At 57.2% G+C, this 22,751-nt stretch overlaps 1 protein-coding gene and 1 pseudogene across 2 annotated transcripts in view; one reads left to right on the top strand and one right to left on the bottom strand.

The window, feature by feature from the left end:
- Positions 1-22,751, bottom strand: part of PLXDC1 (plexin domain containing 1) — a 47,472-nt gene that overhangs the window by 10,617 nt on the left and 14,104 nt on the right. For both annotated transcript variants that reach the window (XM_036407934.2, XM_036407935.2), the window contains exons 3-9: positions 14,828-14,971; positions 14,503-14,572; positions 13,792-13,914; positions 12,830-12,948; positions 11,819-11,918; positions 1,545-1,640; positions 59-140 (exon numbers count right to left, since the gene is read on the bottom strand). In XM_036407934.2, the coding sequence (XP_036263827.1) occupies positions 59-140; positions 1,545-1,640; positions 11,819-11,918; positions 12,830-12,948; positions 13,792-13,914; positions 14,503-14,572; positions 14,828-14,971 (734 nt within the window). The remainder of the gene's footprint in view (positions 1-58; positions 141-1,544; positions 1,641-11,818; positions 11,919-12,829; positions 12,949-13,791; positions 13,915-14,502; positions 14,573-14,827; positions 14,972-22,751) is intronic.
- LOC118702146 lies at positions 5,929-7,627 on the top strand (annotated as a pseudogene).

The following is a 22,751-nucleotide window of genomic DNA, read 5'->3' as shown; positions in this document are numbered from 1 at the left end:
AGGAGCCGGGCCGCACTACCCTCTGCCCCTCCTCTGCAGACTGCCTGCGGGCACACACCTCTGGAGAACGTGGCACCAGCTGCAGTTGAAGGTCAGGTCCGAGGACATGCAGGCGTCGCAGCTCCGGTGCTGCAGGCAGGCTGCAAGACAGAAGCAGCAGCCCCTCAGCACCAGCCCCCCTACAGCCCCCACAAAAGTGCAACTTTCCTGAGTGCCGAGTCCTTACTGAACTGCGCATGTCCTGGCCATTCCCGGTGACTCTGCCCCTAATGGCCCTGGTGAAACCGAAAACAAACCCTGGTGCCTCGTAGGTGCTAGGACCCACTGACCTTGATTCTCATCTGCATTTTGGAAGTCCTGCGTGCGTCAGTGCTCACCGCCTCCATGGAGGGTGGGGAGCGGCTCACACGCACAAACAGCGTCCCAGAAACTCAGTCCCAGGACGGCTCGTTTCTTCCGCCCGCCGGGCAGCGAGCCCTGTCCTTGGATGTCCTCACTCATCACGAAGTGTTACTCAAGCCCTAGGTCTGAGATTTGCTCCCAGCGGCTCTTGAGAAAGCACCGGTTCTCAGGCCCAGAGGGAGGCTGATGCGGAGGATTGAGGCCTGCACCGTGTTCTCGCCCTGTGACCCCATGGTGTCTGGGTCCTTCCTCGTTTCCAGGGGAGGACGTGAGACCTAGCATCCGAGAGCCTCTTCTCCTTCTTCCTCCACTCTCTGCTCTCAGGATCTCCAGGGAAGAGGGGGGGGGGGGGGGGGGCAGGCAAGGAATGCCCCTGAGGGCAGGGAAAAGGCCTTGGCTTCCGAAGCTGGGAGGCACTGAGAGACAGAAGAGAAGTTAAAACCCTCTTTAAAAATCCAAGGACAGGAATGCTGTCCTCTCCCTCAGCCTCCCAGCTGCTCTGACCAGCATCGCACCCTGATTCTTCCAGTAAACTGCAGCAACGGGGGCCTTGACCATGACCTGCTTTCACCTGTATGTGCGTAGGGTGCAGAGAGGGGAAAGGGCCAGGGCCCACGGTTCTTGGAGAGCTGCTGGTGAACTCCTATGGCCTCTGCCTGTGGACTCTTCGGAGGAAAACACACCGATAATACATTGACCCATAATGCATGTCCACCCTTCTCTCCCTGGCGGATCATTCCGTCCCTGGATTGTTTTTCCTGAGGTTCCATCTACATTCTGAAAGGTGCCTCTCTCCTGGGTTTCAATGATGTGTGAACAACAGTAGCTATCGTCTGTCAAGCATAGACCACACCCCAGGCCCGGGAAGTGCCAGGTTGTGCCAGAGCTGCCACCTGTGTCCTCAGCTCGCCCTACTGCGGTTCAGACCCTGACCCTGACCCTGACCGATGCTCTGGGAGGGAGGTGGTGTAGGCCCAGGTGACAAGTGAGAAATGGAGGCCCCGAGTTGCTCGGTGGCCATCCCCACCCAGGGGTCGGTGGGGGGCCTGGGAGTGGCACTCCGTCTGGTGGACTCCAAGACCTTTCTCGGCCACAGCTGTCCTAGACCGCCTTCCCCTGTCAGTAGGAGCCGCCCTGCTCACTTGGCAATGGGGTGAACTCCACGGCCGACGTGCTGGTGACCTTGCTGGGGTCCAGCTCCACACGGTGGTATTCAAAGATGGCCCTTCGCCGGGATTCTGAAACAGAGGCAGAGCCTGTCAGCGGGAACAGGTCACGGGCAGGGGGCTCTGAGGCTGTAGGGAGTGGAACTGAGGACGAGAAGTAAAACCTTCAAGCTGGGGTAACGATCCTGTGCTGCGGGGAGATGGCGGACAGGAGTTGACCTTGAGAGAGCTCTGTGTTATCAGCCAGTTTAATGACTCAGTGCAGAGGCCTGGCTGCGTCTGGGCTCAGCACACAGGACCTGCCACGTTCCTGCCCTGGTCCCCGTCTTACCATTTGTCAGCTCTCCTCTGCTCTGTGGGCCACTTCAGTGTCCCCACGGGACCCTTTCCCCCACATAACCTAGTCTGAGCTGAGTTTTTGTCACTAGGAGCCTGGAGTAGGCGAGGAGATAATTTTCTCAGTCAGCTGAAGGGGGTTGGAGGAAAGTTCCCCAAAGTGGCAGCAGAACTCAGTTGGGGCATCCATGAAAGAGAGGGTATCCTGTGCAACTGCTGGGTGCCCCCGTTTCCCTCCTTTATGAAGAATCTGGGAGAGGGGAGGCATCTGCTGCTTTAAAAAAATACCTCATCGTGGGGTGGTGAAGACACAATACAATATAGAGGAGGTGTTTTAGAATTGTATACCTGAAACCCACATAATTTTACCAAGAAATGTCATCCAAAGGAATTAAATTAAAAAATATTTCTATATAAAAGCATATTATGCTAATTGTCCCTCCAACCATTCAACTGTTCAACCAGTCACTATGACACACACTGACCACCAGGGGGCAGAGCTCCAACCGGTAGGTTAGCTTGCTGCTGGGGTCTGGCTGATTGGGACTGGGCAAGATGGGCCAGACATGCCCTGGAGCCCTCCCACAGCCTTTCCCCAGCCCTGACCATGCACCCTTTGGGTTCCTCAGCTTGGCCTGCACCCTCTCACAAACCGGGATCCCTTGGGGGATGTTGAGGAGCCAGTTTTGGCCCGATCCCTGCAAGCCAGGCTGAGGGATCCCACCAGTGCACAAATACGTGCACTGGGCCTCTAGTTATACATGAAGAATATCTCAGCTATGTTTCTTTCCATATTTATTCCCTAATCTTGGAATTGGTCCTTCCTGTTTAACCCAGCATTGAACCCCAGGGGGGTCTGGTGCCAAAGCAAACTCTTCCCATCTCACCCCACTGCCCCACTGCGGCGGACACCCAGCCCTGAAACACACGAGACCGCAGAACATCCTCGAAACACATTCCATGCAAACTGCTCTGGCTTCAGTGCCAGCGATGCTGCCCTGGAACTAAACAGGAATCTGCACCCCTCCCTCTCCCCTCAGAGGCCTGCGTTGCCCGCTCGCATGCCACCAGGAGGGTCTGCTACCCACGGGTCAGGGTCTGCTCTGGGCCGAGTGGGAAGGGGGAAGCATGTGTGGGGACCGACAAGAATGTGGAGGAAGAGAAGTTCTGCGTCAGGAGAGGGACCACACAGCGAGGGGAGGGTTCGGCTCTGCCCTCACCATCTGTGTGACCTTGGACAAGGGACTGAGCTCAGTGAGCCTCATCCACAGACGGAGCTAGTTATTCTCTCCTCAGGGGGTTGTCCTGGGAATTCAGGTCGGCCACTCCAGCCCGAGGAGCCATCACAGCATGCGTGCTCCTCTCTTCTCACCGCCCGCCCTTTGGTTTGCTTTCCTCGTGGCTGAGACTCCGGGCATTTCAGCCTCTCCCAGCCCCTCACGCTCTGGCCAAAGTACGTGAGGGGAAGGATGGCACCTTTCTCTCCGCCCCCCACCCCCACCCCAGCGTGATTCTTGTCAGCGATTCTCGAGGATACTGTGGATGGAGCGACCCCCTGAGAGGCAGTCGACCCCCGGGGGTATCAGGGACCCTCCCCTGAGCTCCTCAGCGCCCTGCGCAGTGCCCAGTGCCATCTGTTACTCTGCCCATCAACGTCCACTTTGCTGGCCACCTGCCCCTCCAGGCCGCAAGCTCCCACGGGCAGAGCCTGCAGGTTATTTGTCTCTGTCTCCCAACCCCAAGCCCCAGGCCCTGCACATAACAGGACATCAAAGCGTGACGGTAGCCCTAGCTGGTTTAGCTCAGTGGATAGAGCGTCAGCCTGCAAACTGAAGGGTCCTGGGTTCAATTCCTGTCAAGGGCACATGCCCAGGTTGCAGGCTCAATCCCCAGTAGGGGGTGTGCAGGAGGCAGCCAATCAATGATTCTCTCATCATTGATGTTTCTCTCTCTCCCTTCCTCTCTGAAATCAATAAGAATCCGCAGTAGGGGGTGTGTAGGAGGCAGCCAATCAATGATTCTCTCATCATTGATGTTTCTCTCTCTCCCTTCCTCTCTGAAATCAATAAGAATGTATATATCTTTTTAAATGACTGTGAAAGAATGCATGAATGGGTTACAGATAGAAAACCTCAGCAGCACATTATAACTTCAGCCCAGAGGAAGCCAGCCTTCCTCCCAGCCCACCATAGATCATGGCCTGTCTCTGCAGAGCCACCCTCCTGGGCCAGCGAAGGCCAGACAAGTCAGAGCTCCGAGCAGACGAGTTGGCTTGCGGAGATGCAGGGACAGCCACCCCCGGTTAGAAGGAACGGGAAACGGAGGGACAAAGGGGGTCAGGGTTGGGGCACAAAAGGGTCATAGATTTGCCACGGGAGCCAATTTCAGAGACAAAAAGCAGCATCCAGGGAGAGCTGGGGCCCCGGCAGAATCTGGGGGTGGGTCTCCCCACCAGCCAGCTGGAAGTGGAGTTGAGGTTGTGCCTCGAGTGAGAGGCAGCCAGCGGTGGTCAGTGTGCTCCAAAAGCCACCACGGCCCTCCCAGCAGGGGGCGGGGGGGACCAGCGTGGCAGGAAGGAGGAGGCGGATAGGTGTGCAGAAACACACCTCCGATTTAAAATACTCGCTCGTTCCAACTGCCAACTTACAAGGCTTCGGTAACGCTTTTCTTTCTCTGTAAACAGAACCCTCACCGTCCCCGCCGGACTTATTTGCTCCTGGATTGGTTTGCCAACATCTGGGGCTCACCCGAGGACAATGACGTCGGCCTGAACGGCCAGCAGATCCCGTCCGGAACCCGCGCGGCGGCCACCCCAGAGCCACATAGTTGGCAGCTTGAGACGTTCTGTTTTATCTCCGCTCCCACCCATCAAAGCCTCAGAAACCCTGAGGTCCGGGCACGGAAAGTCCTGCTCCCGATTGAGAAACGCCCACGCTGCAGGAGAGGGGTTTCCGTGTCCCGTTTGTTTCCACGCGGACGCCATGGCAACGGCACCGTCCGGAAAAATCAGACACGGACAGGCCCCGCTGCAAATGCCCCTCCACCATGGCAGGTTATGATATAAAAAAATATCAGGCAGCGGTTTGGGGAAAGGGTTCACCCGCTCATTCATGAATTTGCTCATTTGGTTATTTCTTCAATAATTATGAATCCCGCCGAAACCGGTTTGGCTCAGTGGATAGAACGTCAGCCTGCGGACTGAAAGGTCCCGGGTTCGATTCCGGTCAAGGACATATGTCTTGGTTGCAGGCACATCCCCAATAGGGGGTGTGCAAGAGGCAGCTGGTGATTCTCTCTCACCCTTGTTTCTAGCTCTCTATCCCTCTCTCTTCCTCTCTGTAAAAAAAAAATCAATAAAACATATATATATATATTTAAATAATTATGAATCCAGTAACAGAGATAAACTGGACGAGGGGGGTCCCTCTTCGGCACGAAAGCCAAGTAGGCAAGGGGCAGACTGAGGAGGGGAAGCAAGAAATGGCTCAGCGAGCACCGCAGAGGGGAAAACAGAAGCGAAAAGAGGGGAGGGAGAAAGGGCCCGCAGGCCGATAAAAAGCCCCAATGGAGAGTTCTGTGAAGGACCCTTTATCCGGAGAGGCCGGAGGCGAAACAGGCCAGATCCGGGATGACAGGTCCCCGCCCACCACACCCTGGCCTGGCTGGTCCTCCGCCTCCTCTGCAGCCAGTTCCGGAGCCCCCCCCACCCCCCCTGCCCCCGCCTCGGCCGGCACAGGCCTCTGACACATTTCTGGACTCGCATCCGCCTGTGGAAGGAAAGGAAAGTTCTGGTAAAGGAGAAGGCCCACATGGGAAGGGCCATTCGAGGCCATTCGGGGGCCAGCCAAGGGGCAGCCTGCAATTTGGAGCCTCTAATGATGAAGTCTCCCTCCACGGATTCCACTCACTCAGAGTCGGTCCATTTTGATGTTGGCTACACTCAAGTTGCTTTTTCTTGTTTTTACGTCCATAAAAGAGGAGGCTTCTTAAACGAACGAGTAGGTTGAGGAGAGCGGCTACTGCCATGACTGAACCACAGATGCGCAGGGGTCCAGAGCTGCTGTTGGGAGCGGCGGCCCAGGGTCCCGGAGCGGGACAGACGCAGGCGGCGCCGGGAGTTTTGCTGCCAGCAGGGCCTCCAAGGTGCTCCTCCCGTAAGCCCCAGTCAGCTTCTCTCAGGACATGAAGGGGAAGTGCACTGCGGCAAGTTTCACCCCAAGGGATCTCCCTTAGCGTCTGCAGGATTCGACCGACAGATATTGTTGTGGAGTGTCCGTGGTGACTGTGGTAACTATGCAACATGGAAGGCTGCCCTGGAGCAGTGAGAGACCTGCCTTATAACACAGGTGGCAGTCTGCTCTTCCCAGCATCCACGGATAAAATGGTGGCAGGGGGGCACGGTGAAACAGGTGAGAGGGTTCAAAGGCTGAAGGGACATAGTTCCTTTGTGAATTCCTGTTATCCGGCCAGGAGACACACCCCCGCCCCCCAACCTCCCCGCCTGTCTCCACTGGCAGTGACGATGGTCCAGTTAAGCTCGGAGACATCCGGAAGGAAGCAGCCAGGCAGACATTTCAGACTACCTACCAGGTGCTAGCTGCGGCCTTCAGTGGCACCAGCGATCCAGTTATTTCTGGTGGAACAGACAACAATAGCCAGGTCTGGGCCTGTGTCAAAATCTGCTGCCCTGCACCCTGAGAGGCTGTGCGGATCCAGCGACCAGCCCGAGCTTCCGTTCTGAAGGCTCTGACCTTCTGTCCAATGCAACGGACAGCACAGCGCGGGCCTGGGATGCCCGGCCATTTGCTCCCGAAGAGAGATGTGCAAAGATATTCCACGGAAACGTCCACACCTTTGAAAGGAATCTTCTGAGATGTTCTTGGTCACCTGATGGAAGCAAGATGGCAGCTGGCTCAGCCGACAGGTTGGTGTACGTGTGGGACAGGGGTCGGCAAACGCATCAGTCCACAGAGCCAAATAGCAACAGGACAACGATTGACATTTCTTTGGAGAGCCACATTCTTTTAAACGTAAACGTTTAACGCCACTTCTTTAAAACAGACTCGCCCAGGCCGTGGTATTTTGTGGAAGAGCCACACTCAAGGGGCCAAAGAGCCGCCTGTGGCTCGCGAGCCGCAGTTTGCCGACCACGGGTGTGGGGTACCGCAGGCAGGAGGATTTTGCATACGCTGCCAGGCCATGCTGGCTCCATCAATGAAGTGGCTTTCCGCCCCGACCAGCCCATCATGCTCTTAGCATCCGGGCACAAGAGGCTGTCTACGGGGAAGCTCAGGGACCATCAGGAATGGGGACTCCAAGGCTGCGTGACCTCAGGCTGCATCCGTGGCATCGAGCGGTGCCCATGCCAGCATCCTCTCTTCCAGTGAAGATCAAGAAATCAGTGGGCAGTGGCCGGGTTCCAGCCACCACATGCATCTCATTTCTCCAGGACAGACAATTCGAGCGAGCGTACAGAGGCCTCTGAAACCACCCGCCAGATTTCAGGGACTGTTTGGTTTTTCCTTCTTTACTTTTTCTTTTTTTTCTTCAAAGGGACAGATATTAGTTGGTTGGTAGCTTCCTGTCTTCTCCACCAGACTGAAGACAGGGAATGTGACTGAAATGTGCTTAGTGGGGATTTGTTTTAATAACTGGCTTGTATATTTTATTTCTGTGTTTCTCTGAGTCATTTCGTATTAAAAGCCAAATAGATGCCTTTTTACGAGAGAAAAAGAAAAGCCCACACACCAATGAATAGAGGAAATGACATGGACTTCGGGGACCCCCTCCGGCTACATAAAAAGTGGGTTCCGTGCGCCTCTGCAGAAGGATGCCGCTCACGGCACACGACTCCTTTCCCTGCGTCAATGCACCCTCTGCAGATAAGAGGGGTAGTTCATCCAAGGAACGGGGCCACGGGGATTTAAGTTGCCCTGGCAGGTCTGGGGAGCACCGGGCATACACACCAGCGCTGCCTGGACGGAGTGGTGGGCACAGGAGGGTTTGGGCAGCGGCACGGGGCCTCGAATGCCACCCTGAGGATTGTGACTTGATGCTTCAGGCAGCAAGGAGCCAGAGGATGACACGGTCAGATCTGTCTGGCAATGACAAGGACTGGGGGACAGAGAGAAGAGAGACTGGAGCCTGGGGTTGCTGGGCAGGGACTGGGGGCCAGGCGCAGGCTTCTGTGGACACAAGAGCCCAGCAGAGAGCCTGTGGCGTCACCAAAGCCAGCCGTTCCCACGGCAGGGCCCTGGGCCCTCCCTGCCTCTCAGGATCAGGCGCAGTCGCCCTCCTGTTTTTTCAGGTGCCCCGCTTCCGCCCGCCACCCTCGCCCCGCCTCCCTGCGGCATCTCCCAGGCCCGCTCCCAACAGCCCTTCATTCCAGAATCACAGAGAAGCCTCAGATACAGACACTCCCAGGGGATCTGACTTCCTCTCCTTCGCCCTCATTCAGCAGCTGGACCCATCACCCATTTCCTGAGACTCTGCCGTGCACAGCCCTGAGAGGGAGACACAGGCGGGACAGACCAGACCCTGCCCAGCGGTTCAGTGATGCAGGGGCGGTTGGAGGGTGCACCCCTGCCCTTCCTGCAAGACAGCTGGGTGTGTGCACAGGGCTTGGGTGTGTGCACAGGGCTGGGGTGTGTGCATAGGGCTGGGGTGTGTGCACAGGGCCGGGGTGAGTGCATAGGGCTGGGGGGTGTGCATAGGGCTGGGGGGTGTGCATTGGGCTGGGGGGTGTGCACAGGGCTGGGGTGTGTGCACAGGGCTGGGGGGTGTGGGGAACCGAGGAGGAAAGGATTCACCCCTCTGGGTGGAAGGGAAGTGGGTCAGACTCAGCAAGTCTTGAGGGTGGACCCCAGGTTTAAAAAAAGCCCAGAAGATCTGGTTTTCATGTCTCCCTTTTATAGCTGTGTGACCACAAGCAAGTCACTCCACCTCTCTGAACCTCTGTGTCCTCACGTACAAAGGGACAAACATACAGTACAGTCGTCCTCCTTATTCTGTGGGGATATGTTCCCAGGCCCCCAGTGGAGAGTACCAAACCCTATCTATACTCTTTATTAAAATATATTTTATTGATTTTTTTTTTTACAGAGATGAAGGAAGAGAAATAGAGAGTTAAAAACATCGATCAGCTGCCTCCTGCACACTCCCTGCTGGACCAAGGTGCATGCCCTTGACCAGAATCAAACCTGGGTCCTTTCAGTCCACAGGCCGATGCTCGATCCACTGAGCCAGACTAGTTAGGGCTAGGACCCTAACTATGCTCTTTTTTCTACACCTACATATCCGCAATAAACTTTCACTTATAAATTAGGCACAGCAAGAGATTAACAACAACTAATAATAAAATAGAACAATAATAACAATATTCTGTCATAAGAGTTTGTGAATGTGGTCTCTCTCAAATTATCTCTGTCTGTGCTCACCCTCCTTGTGATGTGAGATGATACAAGCCGGTGAGGGGAGTGAATGACGAAAGCACTGTGACGTAGCATTAGGTTACTGCTGATCTTTTGCTATTTTTATTTATTTATTTTTAATCCTCACCCAAGGGTATTTTCCCATTGACTTTAGAGGGAGTGGAAGACGGAGGAAAAAACAGCGAGAAACATCGATGTGAGAGAAACACATCCGTTGGTTGCCTCCTGCATGCGCCCTGACAGGGCCCAGGCCAGGGAGAAGCCTGCAACTAAGGTACATGCCCTTGACCGGAATTGAACCCGCGACCCTTTGGTGGATGCTCTATCCACTGGGCCAAACTGGCGAGGGCTACTCATCTGTTTTTAATTAAATTTATTCGGGTGACATTGGCTAACAGGATCATAGGTTTCAGGCATTGATTTCTGTTACAAGATCTACTCTGCACTGTATGCCCATCATCCAACTGAGTCATCATCCATCGCAACATATTAACTACACACACACACACACACACACACACACACACACTCACACCCCTCACCTTCTGATGAGACAGCTACCAGGCGGCTGAGGGGCGGGGTGCAAGCAGTGCGGATGCGCTGGACAGAGGGGTGATTTACGGTCCCGGGAGGAATGGAGTGGGACGGCGGTGAGAGATTGCACCATGCAACTCGGAACAATGCTCAACTTAAACCTTAGGAGCTGTTTATTTCTGGAATTTTCCATTTAATATTTCTGGACGACGGTTGACTGTGGGTAACAGAAACCATGCAGAGCCAAGCCATGGGTAAGGGAGGTCCACTGTACGTTCGCTCACGATGCTGGGAGGGAGACCCAATAAGAGGCCGTGAAGCTCAGCGCCTGGGGACGGGGTGTAACCAGACCAGGAAGCAGCCTGCCTCCTGGGATTGGCTGGACCCAGTGACCTGCTTCCAGCTGGTGGACTACGTCAGGGAGCGGCCGGATGGCACGTCTAAGATGAGGTGACGAGAAGCCTGGCTCCCATCTCACTCGCCCGCCCCGGCGGTCTGCCTTGCCTGCTCTGACGGGAGCCAGCTGCCAGGCTGGGCGCCGGCCGAGGGGCGGGCCACGTGGCAGGAACTGAGCGGGGAACTGGGTTCTGCCAAGAACGTGCTAAAAACTCTCGGAAGTGTATCTCTCCCCCCTACCCCCCAACAACGGCTGAGATGACTGTCTCCTGGCCTGCGGGAGACCCTGAGCCAGAGGACCCGGCTAAGCTATGCTTTGCTTGGTGATCCCCAGACACGCTGAGAGGGCGCGTTTGTTGTGTTAAGCCAGGGAGTGTCCGTGTGATTTGTTACGCAGCAGTAGCTAACAGATACAACCAGGGTGATACTGGGACTATTAAGCAACCAGCTCAGCACCAGCGTAGACCAGTTGGAGCAGATGCTGACAGCAGCAAGGTCTCTGGTGAGCTGCTCGCTAGAGCACGGGTTCAGGAAGGGGGTCAGGGGAGGGGCAGGGGAAGTGGTGGGGGTCTATCTTATGGGAATACTCACACAGGTGTGAAAAAGTACCTACGTGCAAGACTATTCACTGCAGCATTATTTTTTTTACTTTTATTTTTTTGTTAATCCTCAGCCAAGGATATTTTCCCATTGATTTTTAGAGAGTGGAAGGAAGAGGGAGAGGCAGTGAGAGAGAGAGAGAAACATTGATGTGAGAGAAACACATCGGTTGGTCGCCTCCAGCCTGCAATTGAGGGACAGGCTAACCCTCTATCCACTGAGCCAAACTAGGGCGGCTGCAGCGTTATTTGTTGCAGCAAAAGATTGGAGACGACGGAGGAGAAGTCGGCCCCCAGGGACCGGCTCAGTTAAGGACAGCCACGCCGTGGGCTGCCACGCCGCCATCGAACAGGGTGAGAAACCTGCTGATGTGGAACGAGGGGCGGGATGTGCTTGGTTCAGGAGAACATGGCATCACAGACCACCATGTGTGTTACACGTATGTGCACACGCTTATCTGAGGGCTTGTTGCTCTAGAAATAACCGGGTAGCCCTGGCTGCCTCAGAAAGAGAAACTGGGGGTGGGGGTGAGAGATGGGAGAGAACCCCGATTTTTCTGTCCCCTGGAGCCCCTGTGATGTTCCTTCCATCACCTGGGCGGGGGCAGGGGAGGCAGAAGCAATGACGGCTGTGTTCTGGGAAGACTCCTATACCCCGATTTGGTGTCTGCAGCTTCTCTAAATTGGGGGTCCTGAGGGGAGGGCCCCGGCTCATCTGCCCCTCAATAACCAGCGCAGTGCCTCCTGTCGGAGCTCCTATTGGGAAGAACGGCTCCTCTGCTTTAATGAAGAAGCGCTGGGACCTCTCGATGCCCCCTTTCTCCCCTCAGTTCCCGCCCCACTCTCCACCATCCACCTGCTCCCCGCCACCCCCAGCCCCAGCCCCAGCCCAGCCCGGGCCTGTCTGCGCCGAGTCCACTCCAGGGGAGGCCTCTGCTGGCTCCCGCGGACTCACCCGGAACGTCTGGGGATGTGTTGAGTGTCATGAAGGCGTCGGACAGGCCGGTTTTGACGGGGTGCTGGGAGGAGCTGATTTCCAGGACGGACATGGGGATCTGCAGCAGGAGAAGAGGCTCCATCTACTCCAGGCCCTCTGGGGACAGCCCCGCTTCCCCAGGAGCGCCAGCCCCGCCCGCCTGCCTGGCCCCGCCTCCCTGAGGGTGTGAAGACCCCTCCCCCCCAAGGAGCCCCGTTCAAGTGTCAAGTCTCCCCCGCACCACCTCCAGCACCTTTCCTTGCTCTATCTACGCTCCAGCTTCGTAAATGGCACCTCATGCAGGCCTGGGAGTCACCCTGCCCTTCCCTTTTCTTCATTCCCACCCCCATCCCCTTCCACCTCATACATCTCTACATCCTGTTAATTAACCAGCTACTGGTTCTCAAGTCTGTCCAGTTCTCTCAATCATCCCCCCGCACCAGACTCCAAGTTGACAACACCCCCTTCCTACCTCATCTCCCAGCATTCCCTCTGAGCCCCCAACATTCTGTGCTCCACTCGGAAGCCAGAGGGACCTCTGTCAAGGGCAAACCTGGTGTTACCTTTCCCCGTCTTGCCCCTCCCTCCCTCCCCTCCAGCCATGCTGCCTTCTTTCGGTGCTTTGTACCAGCCAGGACTGATCCTGCCATAGGACCTTTGCACATGCTTCTCTTCCTCCCGGAACACACTTCGCTCTCCTCTTTGCCTCCTTAACTCCTAGGCATCCTGCAGGTTTTAACTCTTTTCCTTAGGGGGCCTCTCCCAGCCCCCACTGAGAGAAAGAGCCCTGTGACACCAGGCACCTCTGCTGAGGAGCACTAGCTACCGGGGCCAATTCTACATTTGTCTCTGGAATTGTCGTCCCTTGTCTCTCCACAAGACTTACCCTCTACAAGGGCAGGGGTCACAACCATCTTATCACCTGCGTATCCCCAGCACCACGCCCTCTGGTGGCACATTTGAGTCCCTACAAGTGCGTCTCTCACTCACCTCTTTGTAGCCAAACACAATGCGGCCGTCTCGGTGCAGAGCCGCCTGGAAGGTGAAGCTGCCCCTGTCCTCCCGGCCTTGGAGGTAGACGTGGTCCCACTGGACGACAAAGACCGTCCCTGTGGAGAGCAGAGGCCTGGCTGGACGGGAGGTGGGGTGGGGAGAGGGCCTCGCAGGAACGGTGGCCTACGTGGTCGGCCCCGCAGGGACGACGCGGGCAGTTTGCGAATTTGACTAAAGGCAGGAGCCGGGCAGCCCACCCACCTCAGCCTGGCCTCCACGCTGGAGGGGAGCCAGACACCCTATGTCAGCCCCCAGACCCCGTGCTCGTTCACCTCTCACCCAAGCACGCCCCTGCCTGCCTATCCTGACCCTTGAGATAAAAAGGAGGAGAGCTGAAACCAGTTTGGCTCAGTGGCAGAGCGTCGGTCTGCGGACTGAAAGGTTCCGGGTTCAATTCCGGTCAAGGGCATGTACCTTGGTTGCGGGCACATCCCCAGTGGGGGGGTGTGCAGGAGGCAGCTGATGGATGATTCTCTCTCATTGATGTTTCTCTCTATCCCTCTCTCTTCCTCTCTGTAAAAAAATCAATAAAGTGTATTAAAAAAAAAAAAAAAAAAAAAAGGAGAAATGGAAGGAATGCCTGTTCTGGGATGGGGGGGCGGGGAGGGTGTTTGGGGGACATGTGGTGAGAGGAAGAAACAAGAGAGGCCCCTAGTATTTATTCCGCCTCCACGAAGAGCCAAGCACTTTCATCTCGTTATCTCATCAGATCCTGCCAGGTAGCCTGCAGCCTGTCCCGCCTTATGGGTGAGGACACAGTGGGGAGAGGTGGGTGGTGGCTGCCTTGCTGTGTGACTGTGCCGAGTCCCTTGCCCTCTCTGGGCCTTGCATGCCTCGCGCAGGGCTGGGCCAGGGGAGCCCTGGTGCGAGGGGACTTGAACCCTGGTACCTGGCCTCACCATTGTCGAAGTAAGCCACCGTGGAGTTGTCGGAGTAGCCGGGGTTGAAGTTGGCCATCAGAGGGGCCACGTACTGAGTTGCCGTGAGCATTCGATGGGTCACGTCACCAGTGAAGATGAAGCCTGGGGTGGGGAGGAGAGTTCGCGGGAGTCACCAGAGGTGGCCCCCAGGGGTTGCTTCCTACGCTCCGCCCCCAAGGGCAGGAAGGAGCAGGGTAGCAGGCAAGCCTTGAACCTCTGTCCTCTAGGCCCGTCGGGTGGGCTCAGGGTCAGGTGTGCATGAAGCGGAGGATCCCAGGCCAGAGAAGGTCCTCCCTGCCCTCGGATGGCACAAATCCCCACTCTCCCTGCCCCAGGAGCACACACAGGAATAAAGACGGGCTCCTGCTCAGCGCAGTCTCCCTCCCCTCTCAGTCACAGACTCAGAGGCACAGGGACCAGGGGGTCTGCCCACACTGGCCTGAGCTGGCCCAGAGGGACACACACACACACACACACACACACACACACACACGTGAACAAGTCCGCTGATGTGAAAGGTATTCGGACACAATCACTGCCCTCCCTCCTAGAGTGCTCCCAGGAAGAGCTACAATAGATGCGGCTCCCCCTCCATCTCTACAGCTCATCTCCAGCGCACCTCTCCAGGTAGGCCCCCAAGTTCCGGCTGAGAGCTCCAAAACCTCCCCAGCCCTGCTGGCACAGCCTTACCTCCGGTTGCTATGGTGATCTGCCGCAGAGGATGCCCGTAGAAAGGGAAATCGAAGGACAAGACCACTCTCTGCGGGGGATGGGATGGGATGGGAGAGAGTCAGCAGGGCCAGGGGGCTGGGCACCGACGCCACCCCGTGCTTGTCTGGACAGGGTCGGGGCAGGCTGCCAGACCACAGGCGGGCACCCCACCCTGGCAGACCACCCTGGAACCCCCGGAAGGCTCTCCCAGACCCCGGACCGCAGGCCATGCCCGCTGACCAGGCGGTGTGGGCGGGTCCCCAGCCTCCCGGCCCGGGGCAGGCTGCCAGGAATGGGCACTCACCGAAGCCTGCCGGTGGGTGTTGGAGAGGATCCTGTGGACCTTCACGTGGCTCCGGTTGGCCTCGGCCACGTCCACCCACAGCTCCCGGCTGCGAGGCTCGCCGGGGCCGTACAGACGAGACACATAGTAGCTGTGGTTGTCCTCCTGTCGCACCCAAGACAGAGCCCACCGAGGCGTGAGGGGTCAGGCCTGCCAGGAACCACCCTCTGCACCTCCCCTACCCAGACCTCTGGGTGCGAGAAACCCTGGCCCCCCCAGGGAGCTGGCCCGCTGGCCCAGAGGGCTGACTGAGGCTCTGGACTTCCCTGGGCCCCCAAAAGCTTAGGTCTTGGCCCCTAGCCATGACCATGCAGCGCTGGCCCCAGCCAGGTCCACACCTGCTATCCTCTGGCTCAGCCCTGCCTTTCCCAGAGAGGCCAGGAGCCTTCGCCTGCGGCTCGGGTCCCCGTGAAGCACCCAAGGCAGAGCTCGGCTTGAGGCACCAGAGAGACAGACAGAGCAGCCCCGTCAGAGCCCTGTCTGCAGGAGTCCAGACTGAGGGAGAGCTCCCTGCGCGGGGAAGTACTGTAGTGCATATAGTTGATTTCAGATGGAGAGAGAGAGAGAAACATCAATGATGAGAGAATCACTGATTCGAACCGTGACCTCCTGGTTCCTAGGTTGATGCTCAACCACTGAGCCACACCCGTCAGGCTGAGGAGTAGCCTTTTTTAAAAATATAAATTTTATTGATTTTTTACAGAGAGGAAGGGAGAGGGATAGAGAATCATTGATGAGATAGAAACATCGATCAGCCGCCTCCTGCACACCCCCTACTGGGGATATGCCCGCAACCAAGGTACATACCCTTGACCGGAATTGAACCTGGGACCCTTGAGTCCGTAGGCTGAGGCTCTATCCACTGAGACGAGCCAGTTAGGGCGGGAATAGCCTTTTTAAGGGAGAAGAAGGCACTGCATCTTAGAAGCTGCCAGTCTAGAGATGGAGGCAGGCCCTTGGTCTTGGGGAGCTGCTAGACTGAGGGAGGAGGTGGGACTTACGCAAACAGAACACATACACAGACCCCCAAGCCGAGGGTGACACGGGGCCCCCCCTGCAGTCACTACGGGGCTGAGAAAGGGGGAGGAGCAGGAAGGACCTCCCACCTCTTCTCTGTGCCCAACACGGACAGAAGAAGCCGGAACACAGCCGGCGGCCGTGACCTTGGCAAGGCCCGTCCTGCACAGGCGTGCTCAGCGCCAGCATCGAAGAGGCGGGGAATGGGGGGCAGAGAGGGTGGAAGAGCCAGGGGAGGGGGCGATGGCACAGCGTTTCGGCAGGCGGGGGTGGGGCGGGCAGCCTTAGGAGAAGCGGAGGCCGAGCGGGCAGGTTCACTTGGCAGCTGCCATGGAGCTGGGACTGCTGACCTGTGAGGAGCCCGGGCGCCGTGGGCCATCAGTCAGGCTGCCCCACGGCGCGGCTGCACACACAGCCGAGCAGACCCCGTTCGCGCCGCCAGCTGCCCAGCCAGCCTTGCCTGGGCCCAGCGTGAGCGGGGACCGGATGCCTGCTCTCCCCACCCCCCGCAGGGAGAGTCTGGATTTGACAGTGACACCCTGGGAGTCTGGGGTCGGGCAGAGCCGGGGAAGAGGCAGACCCGTGTAGACGGATCTGTGTGTGTGTGTGTGTGCAGATTTTACACTACCGTTGCCTGATTTCACGTCCGTCCATCAAGTAAATTTAAAACCACATCGCTCTGCTCACAAGCCCCTGGGGCTCCCACTGCCCTCATGACAGAGCCTACACTCCAGCCTGGCATGCAAGTTCTCCTCAGCAGCCAGCTCTGCATTCTCCCTGGTTCCCTCCCGCCTCCTCCGCTCCTTCCCCCGGGGCATCCTGTGCCCCACCCAGACCAGGCCACCGCGGTCACTCAGGTCTCTGCACGTGAGATCCTCCGGCCTGAACCACCTTCCCTTCCCGTCTCCTCCTGGTCGATTCCTGTTCCTTGAAGGCTCCGCTTACACGTCACCCTTTTAAAATGTTTTTATTGATTTTGAGAGAGAGGAAGGGCACAGAGAGATAGCTGATGCTTCTCATCGATGTTTCTATCAGCTGCCTTTCGCATGTCCCCTACTGGGATCGAGCCCCAAACCCGGGAATTGAACCAGCAACCTCTTGTTTGTTTTAAATATATTTGTATGGATTTCAGAGAGGAAGGGAGAGAGAGATAGAAACTTCAATGATGAGAGATAATCATTAATCGGCTGCCTCCAGCATGCCTCACCTTGGGAATTAAGCCTGAAACCTGGGCATGTGCCCTGGCCGGGAGGTGAACCGTGTCCTGATTCATATGTCGATGCTCAACCACTGAGCCATGCCAGCTGGGTCCTTTCGCCCTTTTATAAGGGAAGGAGGATAAATCAGTTACTGGCTTTGGGTTGAAATTTTGGAAATAAACCTGGGCATCCTTTCAGGATCTGTGGGTGAGGGGGAAATGGTGGCCCAGCAGAGCGAATCTGCGTCTAGGGGCCACTCCTGTGTGTGCTTCCTCAGGTACACTGTGTCTCACAGAGACCTTGTCCCGGCCCCAACCCCGGCACCTGGGACCGTGGCCTTATTCGGAAACAGAGTCTCAGCAGGCCCCAATGCCCGGGTGGACGTCCTCACGGAGAAAGGGGAGGGAGGTTTACAGTCCCAGAGGCCGCACAGGGGAGAAGGCAGTGGGACAACAGAGGCAGAAACTGGCTTGTGAGCTGCCTCCCCCCAGGATACCCAGGGGTGCCAGGAGCCACCAGAAGCTAAAGAGGCGAGGAAGGCTCTTCCCTGAACCCCGAGAGGGACCACGGCCTGGCTGGCGGCTGGACTTGGCCTCCGGCCTCCAAGGCTGTGAGAGGACATTGCTGCTGCTGCTGCTGCTGCTGTCAGCCACCAGGCTGTGGTCATCTGGAAACAAGTACATTTGCCCCCGGTGTGTGGCTGCGGCTCAAGCGGGGTGACCCCGAGTTGTCTCCCCCTTCTGTGCCCCTGCCCTGTGGCTTCCCAGCTGCTCTCAGATCGAAGGCCGCACCCCGGATGTGGCCTATCCAGTCTCCATCCCCCTCCACTTCTTTATAAGCAGAACATAGATTCTGGAGCCGGCAGCAACAGAGCCAGCTAGAAACCTCCTCCCCTGGACGGGTCACGTGTGACCCATGCGACATGGGACATGGGCTGGCTAATGAGAGAAACTGAAGGCTCTCATGGCGCCTTTTGAAAGAGGTCAAGTTAAACTGCTTGGCCCTCTTGCCTTTGCCCTTCTTGTCCCTGCCTGGAATGGAGGTGTGACGGATGGAGCCCCGGCAGCCGTGCTGTGAGCGTGAGGACAAGAGCCACAACCTAAGGATGTTAGCGGCGTGAGGAGCTGGTTGGAACCCGGGAGCCATGTTGGAGGGATGCCCTTAGCCCTCAGTGACACACTCTGCCTCCTTCCCTGCTCCGCTGCCCTCGGTTTCTGAGCTCACCCCGTGCTTGTCGGCCTCCGGACCCCGGGGCTCCCTGTGCCTCAGGACCTCTCTCTTCTTCCTTTCAGAAGCCGCCGCCCCTCCCCGTCCCTCAGGCCTCCGTTTCACGGTCCTCGCCCCCTGAAACCCCAGTTACACTCCCATCACCCCCTGGGCTTCTCCCGCTCCGCAAGCTGCATGCTCCTGGTGATTTTTAAAAATATATATATTTTAATGATTTTTTAATAGAAAGGAAGAGAGAGGGATAGAGAGTTAGAAACATCGGTGAGAGAGAATCATTAATCAGCTGCCTCTCGCACATCCCCCACTGGGGATGTGCCTGCAACCAAGATACATGCCTTTGACCGGAATCGAACCCAGGACCCTTCAGTCCGCAGGCCGATGCTCTATCCACTGAGCCAAACCAGTTTTGGCAACTCCTGGCAATTTACTCGGCATTTAGACTTCTCTCCACACCTGCCTTTCCTACAAGCGCCCACAGGCGAGGTCAGCCTTGAGCTCTGGTGCTGAAGCACAGAGTACGCGCTCTGTGGCAGGATTTGTTAACGGATGAGTGACCGTTCCGAGTGTCACGGCATCGTGTGTCCAAGGCCTGGCCACCGTCTGATTGCTGCCGCCACGGGCTCTGGGGGGGACGGCGTGGCGTCACCAGACAAGGCAGGACGGCGGCCAGCAGGGACCAGGCGCTGCCGGTAGTGGAGGAGCCCGGGCAGGCCTGGGCCTGACACAGCTGTTTGCAGGCCGTTTCCGCCCCCTGCTCCCCGGGACGCCCCGGGGGGAGCGTGCCCTGAGCCTCACGCGGTGGAGATGAGGCCGACAGAAGCCACGCTCTGCAGCTGGGAAGCCCAAACATGCTGACATGTGTCTTGCTGCCTCACCCAAGGGGCAAGCAGTGGGATGACTGGGGACGCGTCCCACACAGGCCCCAGCACCCCAGAAGCGGTATCTCTTTAGAGAGGATGGGGGAGGCCAAACTGCAGCCTGGGGAGGAAGGACAGCGTGGAGCGGGGTGACTCCTGGGCAGAGCCGAGAACCCAGTCCGAAGGGTTGGGTGGGGGGTGCTGGGGGAGCCGGCCTCGGCAGAGCTTGCATTTCAGACACATCACCGCGTAACAAGCTGGTGAGGACTAACATTTTTTGTTTTTGTTTTTTCTTCCCCATCTTTCTTTAAAAAAAAAAAAATATTTTATTGATTTTTTTACAGAGAGAATTAGAGTTAGAAACATCGATGAGAGAGAATCATCGATCAGCTGCCTCTTGCACACCCCCTAGTGGGGATGTGCCCGCAACCAAGGTACATGCTCTTGACCGGTATCAAACCTGGGACCTTTCGGTCCACAGGCAGACGCTCTATCCACTGAGCCAAACCGGTTTCGGCTGTCCTGTTTTATAAATGGGGAAACCGAGGCCTGCAGCTTTATCTGCATCCACGTCCGTCTCCAAGACAGTGCCTTTTCCCCTACGTTTCTCAGGTCTTTAAGCCACCACCCCCCGAGAAGAAGCTCAGACCACCTCTGTCGTCGGTTAACACCTGTCCCGTCGGAGGGGCCAGCATGGGTCCGGTAGGGCAGTGTTTCCCAACCTTCTCTCATGATGAGAATCACCTGGTGGAGTTGTTAAAACACAGATTCCCGGATCCCAACTAAGAAGTGCTAAACTAGAATTTTTGAGAACATATAGGTAAAATTGCATACCTAACTTAGTGCTCTGTATATAAAATCTGTCTTAGAGCACTAGTTAAGTATACAATTTTACCTATATGTTCCCAAAAATTCTAGTGTAGCACTTCTTAGTTGGGATCCGGGAATCTGTGTTTTAACAACTCCACCAGGTGATTCTCATCATGAGAGAAGGTTGGGAAACACTGCTGTAGGGAGCACCGAGCTCAGGGACTGCAGCACGTCTCCTCCTCACCCCGAGCACCCGCCCAGCGCGGGCTGGCGCCTGGCACGTTATAGATGCCGGGAGCCGGCCGTGTAAGCTCAATCACGCAGACCCCACCGCCGTCAGAGCCGTGGGCCGTGCTGGGAACGTGCGGTGTGGCTCCTGCAAGGGGAGCGTCCTCCCCCACCCTGATGCCGGGCTGCACGGAACCTCCTGAAAGGCCCGGCTGCCTCCTCTGGGAGCCCACGTCCATGGGAAGCACATTCCCGTTGCTGGGACAACCTGCACACAGGAAGGCATCTCCTGATTCCTCAAGTTTATGGACGAAAAAAAAAAAAAGGCACATGCTGACCCGACAAGCTCAGGGGAGGCCTGCAGGGCGGTCTCCCAAACTTAACGTCGCCACAAAGGATGGGCTGAAATTAAAACTGTAACTAAAAGCTGTTATGGTGGGTAGTCATGTCCTAGGCCGGTATCTTCCCTGATGAGGTCGATTGTTACCTTAACTGAGCCTGCTGTCTTTTGGCGTCTGTGATGACATATCCCTGAAACGTCTGGGTAACTTGTAGCTCCCCTTTTTCCGGACCCCTTTGGGCCCAGCCTAACGTGCCTGGGCGCCAGGACAGAGGCCACACATTCCTTCCTTGTCAGAGTTATCTTGTTAGTTGTTGGCTATCAACTACCCTGCGCCCACGGAAATGTGTGCCTGCCTGTCATTTTACTTTTTATCCAACCCCAGGGGTTTGCCCGCTCTGCTTTCTCCCGCCTCTCTCTTCTACCCCCGACGGGTCTCACGCAGCCCGCCGCCGTCCCCTCCTCCGACGGCCATGTGTAAAAACAGGGAAAACACGCCGTTCTCCGGAGCATCATCCCAACCCCAGCCGCCCAGATACTGCTTCCCGGCAATTGTCCACAGTTGGCTCCAATAAACACAAAGATTCTTTGCAGGTTTGAATGTTTTTACTGAACAAGCTCTTCCCTGGGAAGTGAAGCCAACATGGGGGACGCTTGGGGGCGAGGAAGACAGCCCGCTCCCCCAGCTTAAACGGGAGAAATGCCTACGGCCAGGTGGCTGGCAGCCCAGCTGGGCAGCACGCAGGGGACACGGTGACTCTGATGTCAGCAGGGTGTTGTCCGTAGGAAAGAGAAGGACCTCACAGGCTCTGACTTCGATATGTGTGTGCTGGGTACGGGAAAAGGAGACGAGATTTGGAGCTGGGGGGCGGGGGGGGGAGGGGGTGGTAAAGAGACAAAGACCACAGCTTTGCAGGTCCCCGAGGCCAGGCTGTCCTTCCTCCCCTCCCTGGAGCCCAGAGCGGGTCCCTGCACCCTCAACATAAACCTTTCTCCCGAGACGGCTCCAGTGGCTCCTTGGAACCAGAAGGGCCCTAACCAGAACAGCCTTCCCACGGGGTGATCAGAGGAAGGACTTGCAGGGACTCCCCGATAGCCCGGCACCAGCAGACAGTGCGGGTCCGAATGGAAAGAGGGAAGTGAGAAACCCCATGTGAGAGAGAACACACACACCCCGGCAACGCCAAGGTTTTTTTGATTCTACAAAGTCAACCACTGCTAGCTGCTGCTGCTGCTTTTTTTTGCGAGAAAGTTTGCTTAGAACGCCACAGAGGTAGAAGGGAGCCATGGGAGAAATGGGTTCAGGAAACAAATTGCAGAGGCAGAGAAAGGGGCCTTGGAGCTCAGGAGAGGAGATGGTGGTGACCTGCGGGGGCGGGGGAGAGGGGAAGTTGAGGTGAGGGCAGGCTCTTAGGAGTGAAAGGCCTGCTGGGTCCGCCAGCCTACGGGCCCTTCAGCTGGGCCCGATGGAATATCCCTCAGCTCCCCAGGTGTGTCCTCTCTGGGCCCGGGTTTCCCCTGACGGGCCTGCTCAGCTCCGGGACGGGGTCATTAGTCAGTGCAGCGGGCCCCGGGGTCAGCCCGAGCTTCGCTTGTCTGGCTCCGCTGTTCTTCTGGGCCTGGAGCTGGGCTCGAGGCCTCGCTGTATGTGATGAGGGCCAGGATCTCCTTGTCCCGGGGGCTTACTGCTTCAGGGCCTCAGGGGAGTCACAGGAACCCGCTCTTTGCCGCCGCTCCCCTCCCCCCCCCCCCGTTCATCCTCCAAGGGGGTCTGCCACGTGACTGCCAACATGCCAGGGGAGCAAGCTCAGGGGCGGGTCCACACCGAATGGCAAGCTGCTGGTTTCCTGAGTGACCACCCGGACAAGAGTCAAATGGTTGGAATTCTCCGAACTTGGCGGCCCCTCCCCTCTAGCACTACAGGCCCTGATTGTGCTGCCACCGGCCGGGAGCACAGGCCAGACCACTGGGCACGCCCACGGAGGGAACCAGGCTTCCCCCAAACGCACGCGAGAAGCCCCGGTCCATGATCCCCCTGCGTCTGAGGAGGCAGCATGACGATGTGATTTCAAACATTTGGGGCCATGAAATCCCTTCTTCCAATCCATCTTCCATGGGAGCTCCACCCAGCAATCCCCTCAGAGGGAGGACAGGATGCTCTGGGAGAAGGAAAGAGAAAGGCCTGGAGCCCCGCTGAGCGACTTCCT

The sequence above is a fragment of the Pipistrellus kuhlii genome, unplaced genomic scaffold, assembly GCF_014108245.1.
Source record: "Pipistrellus kuhlii isolate mPipKuh1 unplaced genomic scaffold, mPipKuh1.p scaffold_m20_p_37, whole genome shotgun sequence".
Lineage (NCBI taxonomy): Eukaryota > Metazoa > Chordata > Mammalia > Chiroptera > Vespertilionidae > Pipistrellus > Pipistrellus kuhlii.
Note: the sequence above shows the minus strand (reverse complement) of the source record. Positions and strands in the feature narration are given on the sequence as shown.